The 21,070-nt window shown below is 48.7% G+C and overlaps 1 protein-coding gene across 4 annotated transcripts in view; it reads right to left on the bottom strand.

Annotated features, from left to right (window-relative positions):
- Positions 1–486: 486 nt before the first annotated feature.
- LOC138295898 (amine sulfotransferase-like) overlaps positions 487–21,070 on the bottom strand; it is an 895,551-nt gene continuing 874,967 nt past the window's right edge. For all 4 annotated transcript variants that reach the window (XM_069234511.1, XM_069234512.1, XM_069234510.1 and 1 more), the window contains one exon: positions 487–1,812. In XM_069234511.1, the coding sequence (XP_069090612.1) occupies positions 1,688–1,812 (125 nt within the window). In that variant the 3' untranslated portion in view covers positions 487–1,687. The remainder of the gene's footprint in view (positions 1,813–21,070) is intronic.

Genomic DNA, 21,070 nt, shown 5'->3' with positions numbered 1-21,070 from the left:
CCATCTCTGTTTGATGGATTATGTGTGTCCATACATAACACAATAATCATTCCAAGATGTACAATAATACAGTTTCCACAATAATTATTGTACAGACATCTACCATACCAGGTCCTCATGATGAATGCCATGGTAATAATCGGAATTATAAGATGTGCAGGAACATCACAGATCTAGAACCTTTCGCCTAGCAGTGGAGATCTTTCGGTGAAACTTTGAGAAAGTGCCTGTAGAAAAGGATAAGTAATTCCCAATTTCGCCTAACTACTTAATTCTAAGGAGGCACTTGAGAATTAACTTGTGATTCTGTTTTTTTTTTTCAGTTACTCATTCTCAATGATAATAGTAACTGCTGTGGAGAAATACCAAGGCCCTTACTAATACGCTCATACTGAGGCCGTAAGTATTACATGAAAAGTGGCCTTTTTGCTGATCCTGATTTGTTCTCATGAAGAGACAAAAAATACAAGTTTAGAGCTGAGTGCATAATGGAAAAAAACAATTTATTGTATATTCACCAACATAATCTAGACTAGTCAAACCTTGATGAAAGTATTGATATTTTCCTATACAATTTTTATCAAGTGTCTGTATGTTGATACATTATTTGCAGCTTCACAAACTACAGCCAAATTTTACACCCCCAAGACATTCTGGTTAAAACACAGGCACAAACCCAATTCACCTTCTCAAAACCGGAAATCTGTTAGACTATAACCGACATGAGGATGCTATTTTCTGGGCAATAGTCAGTCCTCTGGAACTCACAGGATTATTTATTTATTAGTAAGCACCAAACCCCCTTACACCATGGACGTGCACAAACACTAATCCATGCTACATATTTTAAATACTTTATTAAAATCAATAGCCTAATCTACTGCAGATAATATGTAAACACGTAACTACAAACATAACTGTGGCAATGAAAGCAATTAAAAAGCAAAATATTTAGAATTGCAACTTTCTGATAGGTTTTTGGCCAACCTTTCCCTTTGAGCCCTTAGCCGAGCTACCTTAGCATCAATGTGTCCGTTTAAGTTTCTGAGGTGGCCTCTAGCCTGCCTAGTTAGCTGAACACCACGCTTGTTATTCTGATCTTCACGAAAGCTGTTCTCTGTTTCTCTGTCTTAGGTTTGGTGTTTCCAGCACTAATAAAGGCTAGCTGGTTCCGAAGAGCCAATAGTCTTTTCTTGGGACGTTTGCAGCTCAGCGTGCACAAACTTCCAATCTCTCAGGAAACTGAAGATTTTTCTCTGCCTAATACATGTCTGTATCAGGCTTAAATGCACTTTTCAGATTATTTATGAGACAAACAGGCCTTGTGATAAATGATGTAAATGCAAGAATAGGCAGATTAGATAATTTGCCCTTTTGCTACACTCTATCACACATTATAAAACACATTGATACACATATGAATACATGATACACTATCAAATTGTATTAAGGCAAATGTTATATGTTGTACATGTGCAATCAGTACAAACGGTAGCATTGCTTTACAAATGTAAATTGTGCACTCACATTCACGAATCTATCAAATGGAGTGGGGTACATAAACAAAATGCAAATATCACATCACTATATTGAATTTATCAGTCAAATCAGGACAAGTTTGTCGTCAGTGAAATCATACTGAAAACATCTAATTGTAACAAGGTATTTTATAAATTGTGTCTGCACTTTATATGTTTTCATTAATGTCCCAGATAAATTTTATTGGCAGATCTTTCATCTTTTCCTGAAATACTTTGTCAAATCTTTCACTCTGTGCCACAGTCAGGAAATTTTTCCAGTCCCCAATGGTGCCTGTGAGACAAAGACAAGATAAAGAAATAGTAAAATTTTCAGAACTTGCGAGAATTCGAAACAAACAATAAACATACCAGACTACTACAAGATCTTGTCAGTGGCTATACTACATTGGGCTTTTCCTTTGTGGAAAAATATCTAGCAAAAAACTAAGGACTCTTACTGATGAGTGGTAAAGTGTCTTAGACTTTATAGCTGATCCTCTTAAAAGTGCAAAATGTTAGCGATAAGTGTGCTGTACCCGCTTTCTTAAAATCAGATAGGTTGAAAAACATCTTCCTACTAGCTCAGTGCTTTGTAGCTTTTTTACAAGTGATAATTGTCATTACATGCACTGTCACAAGTTCTGAATATTAGAAATTAAATATTATAAATAAAACCTCATATAACAGAAATGCTTTAGGTAGCCACCTGTACAGCAATTGTGTCATTTTAATTTGGTATGTATTGTATGCAAAATGCAGGAAACACTTTCTACTTTTACAGTGCATGCAAGAAACCATATGTTCCCAAGGGAGTTAAATAATAGGTTATTTTCTGATCCAACACAATGAAAAAAATGTTGTTTATCTCAAAAGAATGATCTAATCTACCATTTAACACGCATTTGTATTTGCTTGTACCCCAATGTACCCTACAAAGCTGTTGTAAATTTAATTCCATGGTATTTTAAATCAAAGACATTTACACTTTCTCAGTTATGTTGATCCTGGATCACACATCGACGCATGAGAAAGAATCTTTTAGGTTAGTCATCAACTCATTCGTTTACACAAGTTTCCAATGGACGTTCTTTGGCCAGTACCTACTGCATTGTTGCTCACAGCACAGATACAGACAACAACTCGAATAATGATGTAAATATGAAACACTTAGCATGTTTAGGATTTTGGCTACATTAGACTCATTTTGCACTATTCCAATATTTTGAGCCATAATATAATAGTTGGACTTTTGGACCTCTCAAGTTCTATAGCCACCCTTCTAATGCTGAGCCCTTATTATATTATTTGGGGCAGTTTACACTTAAACTTTCAAAATTTGTTTGTCAACAAAAACCCGAGTTGTACTATTTTCCCACTCTCTGGATTGTGGGGATTCTAAAGCTACCTATGTTCTATAAACAGCAGTGGAAAGACCAGAGAAATTTGTCAAACTATAGAAAATAGTTAAAACCAATGCAAATTAGTGCTGTTCTAAAACGCTTGTTTTTCTAGAATGGCATTAGCAAAATGTTCAATGCGCTAAGCTCATCCTCCTCCCAACTTTCACAGTATACAAAGAGGAAAAAAACAATTGTATTTTTACTTTTGTAAGTGGTGGTCAACATTCACTATTTTTGTGGGGAATAGATGTGAATCCTGTATGTGAACCAAGAAGCTATATATTTTTAAAGCATATATAAAATATTTAAACCAGCAAGGCATCATTTGTGTAGAATGCTCAAGGTGTTTCCAAAAATCTAATTGTAGAAATGACAAAATATTGAACATAAATGAGAAAATAGAAAAATGGTTGAAAAGTTTTAGATTTGTAATTTGTTTGCACTGAAAGTCGATTTATAAAAGTAATATACTGTTACATCCACCAGATTATTTTGTTTTAATTGAGATATGGCTTTTATAGTTTGCCTAAAAAAAGCAATACTAAGCCCCAACAACCCAGCTTTGGCTTGCATTGATTTTATTGCTGTGCACCATCCAGTGACAAGGCAAAATAAAATGTATAGAAACTTAGTATCAATTAACCTTATGTAATTTTGGAATCTATTCATGATCTGAGGTCAATGATAGGATTGATATACTACCTACCAATTTTATAATTGCCCACAGTTTCATGTGACTGTGATGTGTTTGCAAAAAGAGATTTTTGTGGACACTCGTTTACAGTAGAAGCCACAAATATTGTAAAAAGTGATAGGTAATGCATTTTTGTACCAGTCTGTGCTCCCACACTCCTCATGATAAAAGCTCTACACCTAATGTGAGAAAGGGTCTATTGCCCAGACAGAAGAGGCCATGAGCTGCTACCAAGATTGTTGAGATGATGCAAAAAGGTAGACTTTTGTGGTGGAGGATAGTTGTAGTATTTGCACCCAGGATCAGCCAACATCCAGGTAATCCCTAGCAACCCAGAAATTTGGAAAAGCTAGAGTTGCAGGGAAATCTGACTTAGCAATAAGTTTGCAGATCCTTGCACTTCTTCTTACACAAAACGGCCTGCAAATGTTAAGCTATGAGTAAAAAAGCATATTTTCTTACAGTTATGTGACAGACAATTGCGGAACAGCAAATATTCTACCAACCTGCATTCCTACACTTCTTATAACAAAAATAGAACCTTTTGTGTAGTGTTTGGTCTAACATATAGGCAAGACAGTGACCATGTCTCTTTTGCTTTGCAGAAAAACATGTCTCAAAACACCTTCGGGATGGCTGGAGTATTGTGCCTCAGGCCATTCACCTCTCAGAAAACCTTACAAACCCCAGTCAGACCAACCCGATTTTTCTGCCAAAAATGCCTTTGAAACTACGAACTGTTTTAAAAAAAACATAGGCCCTCATTACAACCTTGGCGGTAAATCCCGCTTACCGCCGTGCAGAAGACCGCCAACACACCGCCAGAGCCGCGGATCCCCACCACTGCTATTACGACCCACAGCTCGGAATCCGCCAAAATCCAGACACCTACACAAGTCCGCCGCACCAAAGGTCAGTGATAAACTGGTGAAAACAAACCTCCACCGTCATGCCAACGGGAATATGCCCACACTATCACGACCCACAAATCCATGCGGCGGTCTTTCGACCGCGTTATTCCATTGGCGGTACACACCGCCGCGCTCAAAATACACACACACTTACAAAACACTACCACATTGGACAAATCCAAATACACACACCTGATACACATTCACACACCACTCACACACACCCACACCACAATAAAACACACACCCACATCACCCACAAACCACTACACCAAAAATTGAGAAAGAAGGCCAGAGAGAGACACCACCATCTACAAACTAGACTCCACAGGCACACAACACCATCACTCACACAACGTCCACGCACCCCACACAACACACACAAACACATCCCCTCACACATCACAACACACACCACCTCACACACACCACCCCATGGCACCGCAAAGGCACCCCAGGTTCTCGGAGGAGGAGCTCAGGGTCATGGTGGAGGAAATCATCCGGGTAGAGCCACAGCTATTCGGATCACAGGCGCAGCACACCTCCATAGCTAGGAAGATGGAGCTATGGCGAAGAATAGTCGACAGGGTCAACGCAGTGGGACACCGCCCAAGAACATGGGATGACATCAGGAAGAGGTGGAACGACCTACGGGGGAAGGTGCGTTCAGTGGTCTCAAGACACCGCCTTGCAGTGCAGAGGACTGGCGGCAGACCCCCACCTCCTACCCCACAACTAACAACATGGGAGGAGCAGATCTTGGCTATACTGCATCCTGAGGGCCTCGCAAGAGTAGATGAAGGAATGGACTCTGGTAAGTCAAAGCTTTTACTACTTCACCCACCCTACCTACCTGCATGCCAACACATACCCCCACCCTCACCCTCACCCCCATCACTCCAACTCCTCACAGATGTCCCAATATCACAAACCACCCATCCCAACACCAAACCCTGCATGCAACAACAGAGCATGGACACCCATCACCAATGCATGGCCACTTCACATACCCACACACACCCCTAAACAATTAGCACATAAGCTCCTACACAAGAATGCAAGCACTGGGTGTAGGAAGTTGGCTCTGTATGTACTATTTCAAAGTAAGAAATAGCATGCATAGAGTCCAAGGGTTCCCCTTAGAGGTAGGATAGTGGCAAAAAGAGATAATTCTAATGCTCTGTTTTGTGGTAGTGTGGTCGAGCAGTAGGCTTATCAGAGGTTAGTGTTAAGCATTTGTTGTACACACACAGGCAATAAATGAGGAACACACACTCAAAGACAATTTCAGGCCAATAGGTTTTTGCATAGAAAAATATATTTTCTCAGTTTATTTTAAGAACCACAGGTTCAACATTTACAATCAATACTTCAAATGAAAGGTACTTCACTTAGGTATTATAGGAACTTTGAATCAGCAAAATAGCATGTACAGTTTTGGCAAAAATGGCAATAAGCTATTTTAAAACTAGACATTGCAAATTTCAACAGTTCCTGGGGGAGGTAAGTATTTGTTAGTTTTGCAGGTAAGTAAACCACCTACAGGGTTCAAAGTTGGGTCCAAGGTAGTCCACCATTGGGAGTTCAGGGCAACCCCAAAGTTACCACACCAGCAGCTCAGGGCCGGTCAGGTGCAGAGGTCAAAGTGGTGCCCAAAACACATAGGCTTCAATGGAGAAGGGGGTGCCCCGGTTCCAGTCTGCCAGCAGGTAGGTACCCGCGTGTTCGGAGGGCAGACCAGGGGGGTTTCGTAGGGCACCGGGGGGGACACAAGTCAACACAAAAAGTACACCCTCAGCAGCACGGGGCGGCCGGGGCAGAGTGCAAACAGGAGTCTGGTTTGCAATGGAGTTCAATGGGAGACCCAGGGGTCTCTTCGGCGAAGCAGGCAGGCAAGGGGGGGGGGGGTGCTCCTCGGGGTAGCCACCACTTGGGCAAGGGAGAGGGCCACCTGGGGGTCGCGTCTGCACTGGAGGTCGGATCCTTCAGGTCCTGGGGGCTGCGGGTGCAGTGTCTTTACCAGGCGTCAGGTTCTTAGAATCAGGCAGTCGTGGTCAGGGGGAGCCTATGGATTCCCTCTGCAGGCGTCGCTGGGGGGCCTCAGGGGGGTCAACTCTGGCTACTCACAGGGTCACAGTCACCGGGGAGTCCTCCCTGTAGTGTTATTTCTCCGCTGGTCGAGCCAGGGGCGTCTAGTGCAGAGTGGAAAGTCTCACGCTTCCGGCGGGAAACGTGCAGTACTTTAAAAGTTGTTTCTTTGTGGCAAAGTTGTTTCTTCTTTGGAGCAGAGCCGCTGTCCTCAGGAGTTCTTGGTCCTTTTAGATGCAGGGTAGTCCTCTGAGGCTTCAGAGGTCGCTGGACCTTGGGGAGCGCGTCGCTGTTGCAGTTTTTCTCGAAGTGGGGAGACAGGCCAAAGCAGTTGGTGTCTCCGTCTTCTCTGCAGGGCTTTCAGGTCAGCAGTCCTTCTTCGTCTTCAGGGTGCAGGAATCTGATTACCTGGGTTCTGGGGTGCCCCTAAATACTGAATTTAGGGGTGTGTTTAGGTCTGGTAGGGCAGTAGCCAATGGCTACTGTCCTTGAGGGTGGCTACACCCTCTTTGTGCCTCCTCCCTGAGGGGGGGAGGGCACATCCCTATTCCTATTGGGGGAATCCTCCAAAATCAAGATGGAGGATTTCTAAAGGCAGGGCCACCTCAGCTCAGGACACCTTAGGGGCTGTCCTGACTGGTGGGTGACTCCTCCTTGTTTTTCTAATTATCTCCCCTGGACTTGCCGCCAAAAGTGGGGGCTGTGTCCAGGGGGCGGGCATCTCCACTAGCTGGAGTGCCCTGGGGCATTGTAACACGAAGCCTGAGCCTTTGAGGCTCACTGCTAGGTGTTACAGTTCCTGCAGGGGGAGGTGTGAATCACCTCCACCCAGAGCAGGCTTTTGTTTCTGTCCTCAGAGAGCACAAAGGCCCTCACCACATGGGGTCAGAAACTCGTCTCTCAGCAGCAGGCTGGCACAGACCAGTCAGTCCTGCACTGAACAATTGGGTAAAATACAGGGGCATCTCTAAGATGCCCTCTGTGTGCATTTTTTAATAAATCCAACACTGGCATCAGTGTGGGTTTATTATTCTGAGAAGTTTGATACCAAACTTCCCAGTATTCAGTGTAGCCATTATGGAGCTGTGGAGTTCATTTTTGACAAACTCCCAGAACATATACTTAATATGGCCACACTGTACTTACAATGCCTAAGAAAAGACTTAGACACTGTAGGGGCATATTGCTCATGCAGCTATACCCTCACCTGTGGTATAGTGCACCCTGCCTTAGGGCTGTAAGGCCTGCTAGAGGGGTGACTTACCCATGCCACAGGCAGTATTTTATGGGCATGGCATCCCGAGTGGGATGCCATGTCGACTTTGCCTTTTTCTCCCCACCAACACACACAATCTACAATGGCAGTGTGCATGTGTTAGGTGAGGGGTCCCTTAGGGCGGCACAACATATGCTGCAGCCCTTAGGGACCTTCCCCGGTCACAGGGCCCTTGGTACCAATGGTACCTTTTACAATGGACTTATCTGTATGCCAGGAGTATGCCAGTTGTGGGAACCAATGGTACATTTTAGGTGAAAGAACACTGGTGCTGGGGCCTGGTTAGTAGGGTCCCAGCACTCTTCTCAGTCAAGTCAGCATCAGTATCAGGCAAAAAGTGGGGGGTAGCTGCAACAGGGAGCCATTTCCTTACACAAGCCCCCCCAGCCCACAGGCCAGGAGACTCAGCCAAAGCTGGGAGAGTTTTCCTAGTCTGTCAGGCGAGGAAGAGTAGAGGAAATAGGCTGGTTTGTTGCAGGGCCTACTCTGCCTTACATCCTCCTGTTAAGGTCATTCCCTCTGGGGAACTGACCCACTTCCACAGTGATAGGACCTAGTCTGAATTGCCTCTTGTCTGTGCTTTTAATGTCTTCACCCATTCTCTCTATTTTGGGGTTAGAGGTATCTACCTCTGCTAATCTTATCTTAGCCAGGGTCACCCCTAGCTTACCCAAAGAGGTTACCCAGAGCTGGAGTAACCCCACCATGACCAACAGGGTCAGGGGGCCTAACTTTCTATTTGGCATGGGGTCAGACCACCATGCCAAGGATAGTGCAGCCATAAAGGATAACACCCAGCAGAGGCCACTGACAGCTGTTAGTGCCCAGAACCACACCTTTAGCTCTTCATCTGCAAGGGAAGGAGCTAAGTTACAGGCTTCTATGGGTTCAGGGTGCCTGTCTGCTGTGTAAGAGTGGGGGGTTACTACATCTTGTAGTAAACACCCTTCTTCCACTCTTTCTTCTGTTAACTGAGGAGCCACCCACTCAGGTTTAACAGTTGCCTGACTAACCAGGACTTCTTGTGGGTCAGGTTGGACTTTACCAGTGCCATTTTTGGAGTTCTTCCCTACTGGAGCAGAGTCTCCTTGGCTTGCTGGAACCTTGGCTAAAGGTTGTCCACCTTTCCTACTCTGTTTTCCTTTGTTTTTCTTTTGGGGCCTACCTGCAGTTACTGCAGGGGTAGCACCTCCAGAATCCTTGGGAGAGGACGGGCACTGGACCAGTTCCTCTCTTGGGCTCTGACTAACCTCTGGGTAGTCATTTCCAAGGAGACAATCAAGGGGGAGGTCTGTACTGACTACCACCCTTCTCCAGCTAAAAGTCCCACCCACTTCTATGGGCACAAAAGCCACAGGCTTATCAGTGACCCTGTCTGGGCTAACTCTTACTCTGGCAGTCTCACCTAGGATGTACTGGTTTGAGAACACCAGCCTGTCATGCACAATAGTGTGACTGGTGCAGGTGTCCCTCAGGGCAATGGCTGGGATTCCATTCACCAGTAGGTGGTGGAAGTGTCTACTTCCCTCTGGAATCTCAAACTCACCTGTTGGGCCCTTTTTCCAGTTGAAGGCTATGAAGACATCCTCATCTAAGGAGTCATCCCCAGTGGCTACACTGGCCACACCTGGGATTTTGCTAGGGGGTTTGTTTTTAGGACAATAAGTGTCCTTGGTGTGGTGCCCTGTCTGTCTACAATTTTGGCACCATGCCTTATTGGCATCCCAGTTCGTACCCTGGTACCCACCTTTGTTTTGGGTTGTGTCTTGGGGCCCACCCACCTGGTCTGGTTTTTGGGGGCCTACAGAGGACTCTTTTTCTTTATTTCTACTGTCACCCACTTTCTCCTGGGGAGGCTTTGTAACCCCTTTCTTTTAGTCACCCCCAGTGGAAGATTTGGTTACCCTAGTCTTGACCCAGTGGTCTGCCTTCTTTCCCAATTCTTGGGGAGAAATTGGACCTAGGTCTACCAGATACTGATGCAACTTTTCATTGAAGCAGTTACTTAAAATGTGTTCTTTCATAAACAAATGATAAAGCCCAACATAGTCATGCACTTCATTTCCAGTTACCCAACCACCCAGTGTTTTCACTGAGTAGTCTACAAAATCAACCCAGGTCTGGCTCGAGGATTTTTGAGCCCCCCTGAACCTAATCCTGTACTCCTCAGTGGAGAATCCAAAGCCCTCAATCAGGGTAGCCTTCATGAGGGCATAGGATTCTTCATCTTTACCAGAGAGTGTGAGAAGTCTATCCCTACACTTTCCAGTGAACATTTCCCAAAGGAGAGCTCCCCAGTGAGATCTGTTTACTTTTCTGGTTGCACAAGCCCTTTCAAAAGCTGTGAACCATATTTTGTTACAATCCCTTTGGGGATTTTTAGCATGTCAGTAGAATCTCTGACCCTATTTAAATTGCTGCCACCATTGATGGGACCTAAGCCCATCTCTTGTCTTTCCCTTTCTATGGCTAGGATCTGTCTTTCCAAAGCCAATCTTTTGGCCATCCTGGCTCACAGGAGGTCATCTTCATTGAGGCTGCCCTCAATGCTTCCAGAGTTGGTGGACTCTCCTGTGAGAGAAGCAGTATCTCTGACTATCACTTGTGGAGTCAGGGTTGGAGAAACCCTGGTCTCCCTATCTAGGATTGGAGGTAGTAGATCCTCCACATCACTAGTGTCCCCCTCTGTGAGGCCATCATCAGAGGGGTTGTTTTTAGCAAACTCTGCCAAAAGCTCCTGGAGCTGTACTTTGGTAGGGTTTGAACCAGTTTTTATTTTGTTCATTTTGCAGAGAGACCTTAAATCTGACATCCTAAGATGCAGGTAAGGGGTGAGGTTGAGTTCCATCACTATCTCTTCTGCAGCAGACATTTTGTTTCTAAAAGTTGGAATACTTTTTAAGAATCTAAAACTATCTCTAAAAATTAATTCAAACTTTTACAAAAACGTTTAAACTCTAAAAGAAATGCTAACTGGGACTAACACAAGGCCCTAGCAGGACTTTAAAAAAATTAGAAAAATAGCTCAAATTTAAAAAATCAGTTTCTAATGAAAATTTTTGGAATTTAGTTGTGTGATCAGGTATTGGCTGAGTAGTCCAGCAAATGCAAAGTCTTGTACCCCACCGCTGATCCACCAATGTAGGAAGTTGGCTCTGTATGTACTATTTCAAAGTAAGAAATAGCATGCACAGAGTCTAAGGGTTCCCCTTAGAGGTAAGATAGTGGCAAAAAGAGATAATTCTAATGCTCTATTTTGTGGTAGTGTGGTCGAGCAGTAGGCTTATCAGAAGGTAGTGTTAAGCATTTGTTCTACACACACAGGCAATAAATGAGGAACACACACTCAAAGACAATTCAAAGCCAATAGGTTTTTGTATATAAAAAAAAAAAAAAAAGTTTATTTTAAGAACCACTGGTTCAACATTTACAATCAATACTTCAAATGAAAGGTACTTCACTTAGGTATCATAGGAACTTTGAATCAGCAAAATAGCATGTACAGTTTTGGCAAAAATGGCAATAAACTATTTTAAAACTAGACAGAGTGCAAATTTCAACAGTTCATGGGGAGGTAAGTATTTGTTAGTTTTGCAGGTAAGTAAACCACCTACAAGGTTCAAAGTTGGGTCCAAGGTCCCCCACTGTTGGGGATTTAGGGCAACCCCAAAGTTACCACACCAGCAGCTCAGGGCCGGTCAGGTGCAGAGGTCAAAGTGGTGCCCAAACACATAGGCTTCAATGGAGAAGGGGGTGCCCCGGTTCCAGTCTGCCAGCAGGTAGGTACCCGCGTCTTCGGAGGGCAGACCAGGAGGGTTTCGTAGGGCACTGGGGGGAACACAAGTCAGCACAAAAAGTACACCCTCAGCGGCACGGGAGCGGCCGGGTGCAGAGTGCAAACAGGCGTCTGGTTTGCAATGGAGTTCAATGGGAGACCCAGGGGTCTCTTCAGCGAAGCAGGCAGGCAAGGGGGGGCTCCTCAGGGTAGCCACCACCTGGGCAAGGGAGAGGGCCACCTTGGGGGTCACGTCTGCACTGGAGGTCGGATCCTTCAGGTCCTGGGGGCTGCGGGTGCAGTGTCTTTACCAGGCGTCGGGTTCTTAGAAGCAGGCAGTCGCCGTCAGGGGGAGCCTCTGGATTCCCTCTGCAGGCGTCGCTGTGGGGGCTAGGGGAGGTCAACTCTGGCTACTCACAGGGTCGCAGTCGCCGGGGAGTCCTCCCTGTAGTGTTGTTTCTCCGCAGGTCGAGCCGGGGGCGTTGGGTGCAGAGTGGAAAGTCTCACGCTTCCGGCGGGAAACGTGCAGTCCTTTAAAAGTTGTTTCTCTGTTGCAAAGTTGTTTCTTCTTTGGAGCAGAGCCGCTGTCCTCGGTAGTTCTTGGTCCTTTTAGATGCAGGGTAGTCCTCTGAGGCTTCAGAGGTCGCTGGACCGTGGGGAGCGCGTCGCTGTTGCAGTTTTTCTTGAAGTGGGGAGACAGGCCGGTAGGGCTGGGGCCAAAGCAGTTGATGTCTCCGTCTTCTCTGCAGGGCTTTCAGGTCAGCAGTCCTTCTTCATCTTCAGGTTGCAGGAATCTGATTTCCTGGGTTCTGGGGTGCCCCTAAATACTGAATTTAGGGGTGTGTTTAGGTCTGGGAGGGCAGTAGCCAATGGCTACTGTCCTTGAGGGTGGCTACACCCTCTTTGTGCCTCCTCCCTGAGGGGAGGGGGGCACATCCCTGTTCCTATTGGGGGAATCCTCCAAAATCAAGATGGAGGATTTCTAAAGGCAGGGGTCAGCTCAGCTCAGGACACCTTAGGGGCTGTCCTGACTGGTGGGTGACTCCTCCTTGTTTTTCTCATTATCTCCCCTGGACTTGCTGCCAAAAGTGGGGGCTGTGTCCAGGGGGCAGGCATCTCCACTAGCTGGAGTGCCCTGGGCATTGTAACACAAAGCCTGAGCCTTTGAGGCTCACTGCTAGGTGTTACAGTTCCTGCAGGGGAGAGGTGTGAAGCACCTCCACCCAGAGTAGGCTTTTGTTTCTGTCCTCAGAGAGCACAAAGGCCCTCACCACATGGGGTCAGAAACTTGTCTCTCAGGAGCAGGCTGGCACAGACCAGTCAGTCCTGCACTGAACAATTGGGTAACATACAGGGGACATCTCTAAGATGCCCTCTGTGTGCATTTTTTAATAAATCCAACACTGGCATCAGTGTGGGTTTATTATTCTGAGAAGTTTGATACCAAACTTCCCAGTATTCAGTGTAGCCATTATGGAGCTGTGGAGTTCGTTTTTGACAAACTCCCAGACCATATACTTAATATGGCCACACTGTACTTACAATGTCTAAGAATAGACTTAGACACTGTAGGGGCATATTGCTCATGCAGCTACGCCCTCACCTGTGGTATAGTGCACCCTGCCTTAGGGCTGTAAGGCCTGCTAGAGGGGTGACTTACCTGTGCCACAGGCAGTATTTTAGGGGCATGGCATCCCGAGTGGGATGCCATGTCGACTTTGCCTTTTTCTCCCCACCAACACACACAATCTACAATGGTAGTGTGCATGTGTTAGGTGAGGGGTCCCTTAGGGTGGCACAACATATGCTGCAGCCCTTAGGGACCTTCCCTGGTCACAGGGCCCTTGGTACCACTGGTACCTTTTACAATGGACTTATCTGTATGCCAGGGGTGTGCCAATTGTGGGAACCAATGGTACATTTTAGGTGAAAGAACACTGGTGCTGGGGCCTGGTTAGCAAGGTCCCAGCACACTTCTCAGTCAAGTCAGCATCAGTATCAGGCAAAAAGTGGGGGGTAACTGCAACAGGGAGCCATTTCCTTACACTGGGGTACTAGGTCACACACCCATTGCACACCATGGCACACACAGATGTAATAATCATGCCTTTACACCCTTGCAGGACCCCTACCCAACTTCACCAGACAGGAGGTTCCAGACGTGTCCACTCCACCCACAGAAGAGGCCCACAGTGATGACAGCAGCTCTGTCCAACTAGATCTAGATGACCAGCCCGGCCCATCTGGGACCTCGGGACAGTCGGTTCCCCTCACACTGGCACAAGTCACAACAGAGCCTCCCCCCCCTGGAAACACCAGCACAGCACCCACCCAGCGGGCCAAAACCTCTGTTCCCATGACACGTCAAGCAGTTATGTGTCCACCACTACAGGGAACCCAGGCTAACCAACCACCCCAACAACAGCAGGGATCTGGGGGCAGTGGCGGTGGGCACACGGTTCAGGGGACATAGGCACAGGAACACAGGGTAACTGGGAGGGCTGCTGTGCGACAGGGGGAGGACAGACCCAGGGAACCCACTCTCCACAAGGCCATCTCCAACATCATGGGAGCCTACCACCATTCCCAGGAGACGATGGCAACGGTACTGGCAGCTGCAGGAGGAACAGTATTTGGGGTTCATGGAGGAACTCAAATCCATCAACACCACCCTTGGCTCCATTGTAGGGGTGCTGAAGGAACTCGTCAACACCAGGAGGGAGCCTGTGGCACAACAAGGGGCCCCTGACACTAGCCTGGATGATGAACTGCCCACCAAATCTGCCGGCACAAGTGGACAGGAGGCACCGACACAGGACCACGACACCAGCACCCCACCCCCTGCAGAAGGAGAACCACCCCGCCAGCGGTCCCTGAGATCCAGGACAAAGACAGAGAACAATGCCAAAGCCCCCGCCAAGAAAGGAGACCACCCTGATTGTCATCCTTTTGTCCCACTTTGTCACCCTGTCCATCCATCAACTGCCCCAGCTCCACTTCCTATGCCCCTTTGGACAATGCACCTGTGAGACTAATAGACTGGACTCTGCAATGGACATTCCTCCACCATCACCCCTGACCATTTTAATACCCCCTCCACTATTTAGCACTTAAATAAACACCCATGAATCACAAAACTATCTTGAGTCAGTCTGTTCTTTAGTAAATGTGTATTTGCAATACCTGTGGAAAAACAGCATTATCCAATGTATTGTGAACATACCTATGTCACACAGCTCTAGTCCATGAGGAAACAAAGCAGATGTCACACAGTGGGACCCATATCTGTGAAATAGAAAGGGATAGTGACAACTCAGGGTCCATATAATGGGTGTAAGTGACAGACAGATGTGAGGTACAACTAGTGTATCAGATGTAGCAGGCAGTGATGTCTTTTTACCTGTGTCTCACTGGAAGTATTGATGAATAACCGTATTTCTGTTGTTGATATCCTCTTCTTCAGCTTCCTCGTCTTCACTGTCAACAGGCTCCACAGCTGCCACAACACCTCCTTCAGGACCATCCTCCTGCAGAAAAGGCACCTGTCGTCGCAAAGCCAAGTTGTGCATTATACAGCAGGCCACGATGATCTGGCATACCTTCTTTGGTGAGTAGAATAGGGAACCACCTGTCATATGGAGGCACCGGAACCTGGCCTTCAGGAGGCCGAAGGTTCTCTCAATAAGCCTCCTAGTTCGCCCATGTGCCTCATTGTAGTGTTCCTCTGCCCTTGTCTAGGATTCCTCACTGTGGTCAGTAGCCATGACAGGTTGGGGTAGCCAGAGTCACCTGCAAATGTCGAGGGACAACTGTTAGATACACACTAACCCTTAGGGACAACCCCAGACACCTAGTTACACTGTATAGGGTCCATGTCCTCACCTAATAGCCACACAAGGTGCCACTGGAGTTGCCCCATCACATAAGGGATGCTGCTAGTCTTCACAATGTAAGCGTCATGCACTGAGCCAGGAAACTTGGCATTCACATGGGAGATGTACTCGTCGGCCAAACACACCATCTGCACATTCATTGAATGGTAACTCTTCTGGGTTCTGTACACCTGTTCACTCGTGCGGGGGACCAAGGCCACATGTGTCCCATCAATGGCACCTATGATGTTGGGGATATGTCCCAGGGCATAGAAATCACCTTTCAATGTGGGCAAATCCTCCACCTGAGGGAAAACTATGTAGCTGTGCATGGGTTTCAGTAGGGCAGGCAACACTCTGGACAACACGTTAGAGAACATAGGCTGCGACATCCCTGTTGATATAGCCACTGTCGTCTGAAAAGACCCACTTGCCAGGAAATGGAGTACTGACAGCACCTGCACTAGAGGGGGGGATCCCTGTGGGATGGCAGATAGCTGACATCAGGTCTGGCTCCAACTGGGCACACAGTTCATGGATTGTGGAACGGTCCAGTCTGTAGGTGACAATGACATGTCGCTCTTCCATTGTCGACAGGTCCACCAGTGGTCTGTACACCGGAGGATGGCGCCATCTCCTCACCTGCCCCAGCGGACGTGCTCTATGGAGGAGAACAGCAAGCAGAGTGTCAGCCAACCCTGAGGTACGAAAGTATCAACTTTATAGCACAATATTTCAAATCCGCTAGGTGCTTGTCTCTGTGTGTATGCAAGGCCTAGATATGTGTGACGCATTTTAAAATGATGCCATGTGGCCCCCTGAAATGGCGGCTGCCTGACCTGTAAGGTGGGACTAGGGGATATGAGGTACCTACGCTGGCGTTGTACACCGTCGCGGTAGGGGGCGCAATCCTGCATTGGTTAACATTGGGCCCTATGGGTCCCAGGAGTCAATGACGATGTATGTCGGCGGTGACAGTACGCACCGCCGCGGACGTGACCACCATTTTCTCTCTGTGCACTCACTTGATACCTGATCTTCGACAGGAGAGGACCTACAATGCAAGTGCTGCTGTGACCTCAGTCTGGAAGAGACAATGGCTCATGTGTCTGGGGAAAGGGCCCCTGCCTTCACCACGGAGCAGTTGGAGAAACTAGTGGATGGGGTCCTCCCCCAGTACACTCTAATCTACGGTCCTCCAGACAAACAGGTAAGTACACTGTGTGCATGCTGTATGGGCAATGCCTGTGTGGAGTGGTGTGGATGGAAAATAGGTGGGGGGGAGAGAATGAGGCGTGCATGAATTGACGGTGAGTGCATGTGCGTCATGGCAAGGGTAGGGACACTGGCCAATGACTGTGATGGTCCGAACGGTTATATCTTCTCCTTTTTCTCTGTACTGTTCCTGTAGGTCAGCGCCCACCAGAAGAAGGATATTTGGCGTGCCATTGCCAAGGAAGTCCGGACCCTGGGAGTCAACCACAGACGGAGCACCCACTGCTGGAAAAGATGGGAGGACATTCGCCACTGGAGCAAGAAGACGGCGGAGGCTCAGCTGGGGATGGCCTCCCAACGTGGGAGGGGTGCCCATCGCACCATGACCCCCCTGGTGTTCCGGATCCTGGCGGTGGTGTATCCAGAGTTGGATGGGCACTTGAGGGCATCACAGCAGCCACAAGTGGGTGAGTACCCTCACAATCAGCTGATTCAGCGTGCATTGGAGGTGTCTGGGGGAGATGGGCTGTGGGTTCCCCTAGGCCGTGGTGAGTTTAGTAGGCAAGGTCCCTTGTAAGGCAGGCCATGTGGCACCCCACCCCACCAGTGTTCAGAGCCAACCACACCTAGTCAGGCTCCTGTGACTTCCAGGTGTGCAGCAATCGGGCATTGGCCTTGTACCCCATGTCCCTGTGATTAATTAGGGAACTCTAAGTGCACAGCGTAGTGCAGAGGGCTTCTGTGTCTGTAGTGTCCGCCAACGGTAGCGGTATTGCATGCACTGAACATGTCTTTCTTCTGTTCCCCCCCCCCCCTTTTTGTGGTCTCCCTGTTCTTGTGTGCAATAGCATCATCAGGCGGAGGAGCAGTGGCACCGGAACAGGAGGGAGCTGCATCCCACATGGCCCTGGAGGGCGAGACAACAAACTCAGAAGTCACCAGTGAGACAGAGGGTGAGGGGAGCTCCACGGCGGGGACAGGAGCTGAGACCAGTGACATGGACTCCTCCTCTGATGGGAGCTCCCTTGCGGTGGCGGGCCCCTCTGTGCCCCCTGCATCTACAGGTACAGCCACCACCCCTCCTATCAGAACCGCCCTCCCAGCAGCCCCTCAGCATGTGTCCCGTGCCCGCTCACGCAGGAGGGTGGGCATCTCCTTCGCCCCAGGCACCTCAGCCCCTGCCCCAGTCAGCCCTGCTGCCCTCAGTGAGGAGGCCATTGACCTCCTCAGATCCCTCACTGTTGGGCAGTCTACCATTCTGAATGCCATCCAGGGTGTAGAGAAGAAGTTGCAACAGACAAATGCATACCTGAAGGGCATTCATTCTGGTCAGGCAGCCCAACAGCGAGCTTTTCAGACTCTGGCCTCAGCACTGATGGCAGCCATTGTCCCTGTGTCCAGCTTCCTCCACCCAGACCCAATCCCCAGTACCACAGCCTATCCCAAGCACACCATCAGACCAGCATGCACACACCTCAACACACAAGGGAAGCTCTGGCAAACATAAGCACCACACATCCCACTGGCACTCACACAAGCATCATACCCATGCAGACATACCAACATCCACTGCCTCCACTGTGTCCCCCTCCTCCTCATCTCCCTCCTCCCTCCCTGTCACGTCTCCACTCACACCTGCGTGCACTACATCCCTGATGGCAGCCATAGTCCTTGTCTCTAGCCTCCCCCCTACAACTTCCTCTACCCAATCCGAATCCCCAACCTATCCCAAGCACACAATCAGACCAGCATGCACCCAAGACAACACACAGGAGTGGCTCAGGCAAACACAAGCACCACACATCATCCCATAGGCACTCACACAAACACCATCCAGAAGCAGACACACCAACATCCACTGCCTCCACTGTGTCCCCCTCCTCCTCGTCGTCAACCTCCCTCCCAGTAGCGTCTCCACTCACACCTGCATGCACTACATCCTCATCCACTACCTCCATCACCAGCACACCCATCACCACACACCGCTCACGTGCAATCACCACTCCCACTACCATTCACACATCCCCTGTGTCCTCTCCCAGTGTGTCTGTGAGCCCACCTCCCAAGGTACACAAACGCAGCCACACACCCACCCGACAGCCATCCACCTCACAACAGCCTCCAGGCCATGCACCTTCACCCAAAGTCAGCAAACGTACACCTCCTACAACCACTACTTCTTCCTCCACTCCCATACCCCCTCCATCTACCCGTCCCAGTGTGTCTAAAAAACATTTCCTGTCCAACCTTGACCTCTTCCCCTTCCCCACCCCTTCCGTCCCCTAGGGCACGCCTTTCAATGTCCCAACCCAGCACCTCAGCCACCACATCAGCCGGACCAGTGGTGGCAGCAGTAACTGGCTTCTGGAGTGCACCAGGCAGCAGGGCAGGCAGTGTGCAAAGGAGCAAGACCACAGACAGTCCCCCACCTCAGAAGCATAAGAAGTTGGCCACTGCCCGGAGGGAGAAGGGCAAAACACCTGCCATCAAACCCTCTCCCAGGACTACAGTTGGGAGTGTGAAGACAGCTGCGCCAACATCCAAGGTGGGGAAGGGGCACAGAAAACAAGGCAAGTCCTTGCAAACCTGCACGCCGGACAAGACCGCCACCAGCACCGCTGCCCAGGACACCAGCTGCACCGCTGCCCAGGCCACCGCCACCAGCTGCACCGTTGCCCAGGACACCGCCACCAGCTACACCGCTGCCCAGGACACCGCCACCAGCTGCACCGGTGCCCAGGACACCGCCACCAGCTGCACCGCCACCAGCAGCACCGCAGGCCAATGAGTGCCGCAAGGGCCGCCGCGAGCAGGATGAAGCACTCTGGGCACAAAGCCCCCTCCAGAACCAGTGGAGAAATTCATCCACTACCTCTGTCCTTGGCAGGATGAAGCACTCTGGGCACAAAGCCCCCTCCAGAACCAGTGGAGATTCACATCCACTACCTCAGTCCGTGGCAGGATGAAGCACTCTGGGCACGAAGCCCCCTCCAGAACCAGTGGAAATTCACATCCACTACCTCAGTCCTTGGCAGGATGAAGCACTCTGGGCACAAAGCCCCCTCCAGAACCAGTGAAGATTCACATCCACTACCTCAGTCCTTGGCAGGATGAAGCACTCTGCGCACAATGCCCCCTCCAGAACCAGTGGAGACTGTTATCCACTTGAGAGACTGTGGCTTTGCACTCCCCAGGATAGAGCAGTGGGCAACCCATCCACTTGAGAGACTTGAGAGACTGTGGCTTTGCATTCCCCAGGATAAAGCAGTGGGCAAACCACCCACTGGAAAGACTTGAGAGATTGTGGCTTTCCACTCCCCAGGATAAAGCAGTGGTCAAACCACCCACTGTAAAGACTTAAGAGACTGTGGCTTTTCACTTCCCAGTACACATCACTGGGCGTGGAGCCCCCTCGTGGATCTGGCGTCGTGCACTCATCCGGCTGAGGTGCCCCCCCCTTCAATTCCCCCTGAGGTGCCTGTTGTATTTCTATCTGAAGCCCCAGAAGTGTTCTCCCCGTTTTGATCGGGTATTGAGTGTGGGCCTCACCCATGCCTTTTGGGCCCAGGTGTCCACGGACTATGTAGGTGCAGTACATGGACTTGAAATTATGATGTGTATATTTGTAAATAGTGTATAAATATATTTGGGTACTGTATTTGAATTGATTACAATTGTTAGAATCATTTCCTTTTGTCCTTGCGTTCTTCCAGGTGGGGTTGGGGGTGTGTGACTGTAATGTATAAACATGTATTTGTGTGTGTGTTGTGTGTGAGGGTGGGGGTGGGGGTGTTGCATGTTGCGTGTGTGTATCACTCTCTTTTCCCTCCCCCCTCCCCTGTGTCGTAGGTGCAGTACTCACTGTGATCTTCTCCACCGGTGTTCGTGCTCCTGGTAGAGGAGCAGGAAGACAAAGGCAGGTAGTATATGAAGTTCGGGTTCCATGACGTCCTGGTTCCTCGTGGGTTGTGTAGAGGTGAGCGTTTTCCTTTCCAAGTCCTGTTTCCACCGTGTTTTTGTTCGCGGTGAATCCGCCCCGGAAAAGGTGGCGGATTGGCCTGATGTAATACTGTGGGCGGGACATTGTCTTCCACCTGTCTGTTGGCGGTGACCACCACGCTGTTTGTTTCTACCGGCGTGGCAGTCAGAGTGTTAAAGTGGCTGTTTATGTTGCCGGTTTCCGCCATGATCGTGATTCCAACTTTTTTACCGCCGGCCTGTTGGCGGTCTTACCGCCACTTTAACACCGACCGCCAGGGTTGTAATGACCACCATAGTTTCCTCATTCTTGGGTACTTCAAAGTCTCAAAAACAGCATT

Source organism: Pleurodeles waltl, chromosome 5, assembly GCF_031143425.1.
Source record: "Pleurodeles waltl isolate 20211129_DDA chromosome 5, aPleWal1.hap1.20221129, whole genome shotgun sequence".
NCBI classification, from domain to species: Eukaryota; Metazoa; Chordata; class Amphibia; order Caudata; family Salamandridae; genus Pleurodeles; species Pleurodeles waltl.
Note: the sequence above shows the minus strand (reverse complement) of the source record. Positions and strands in the feature narration are given on the sequence as shown.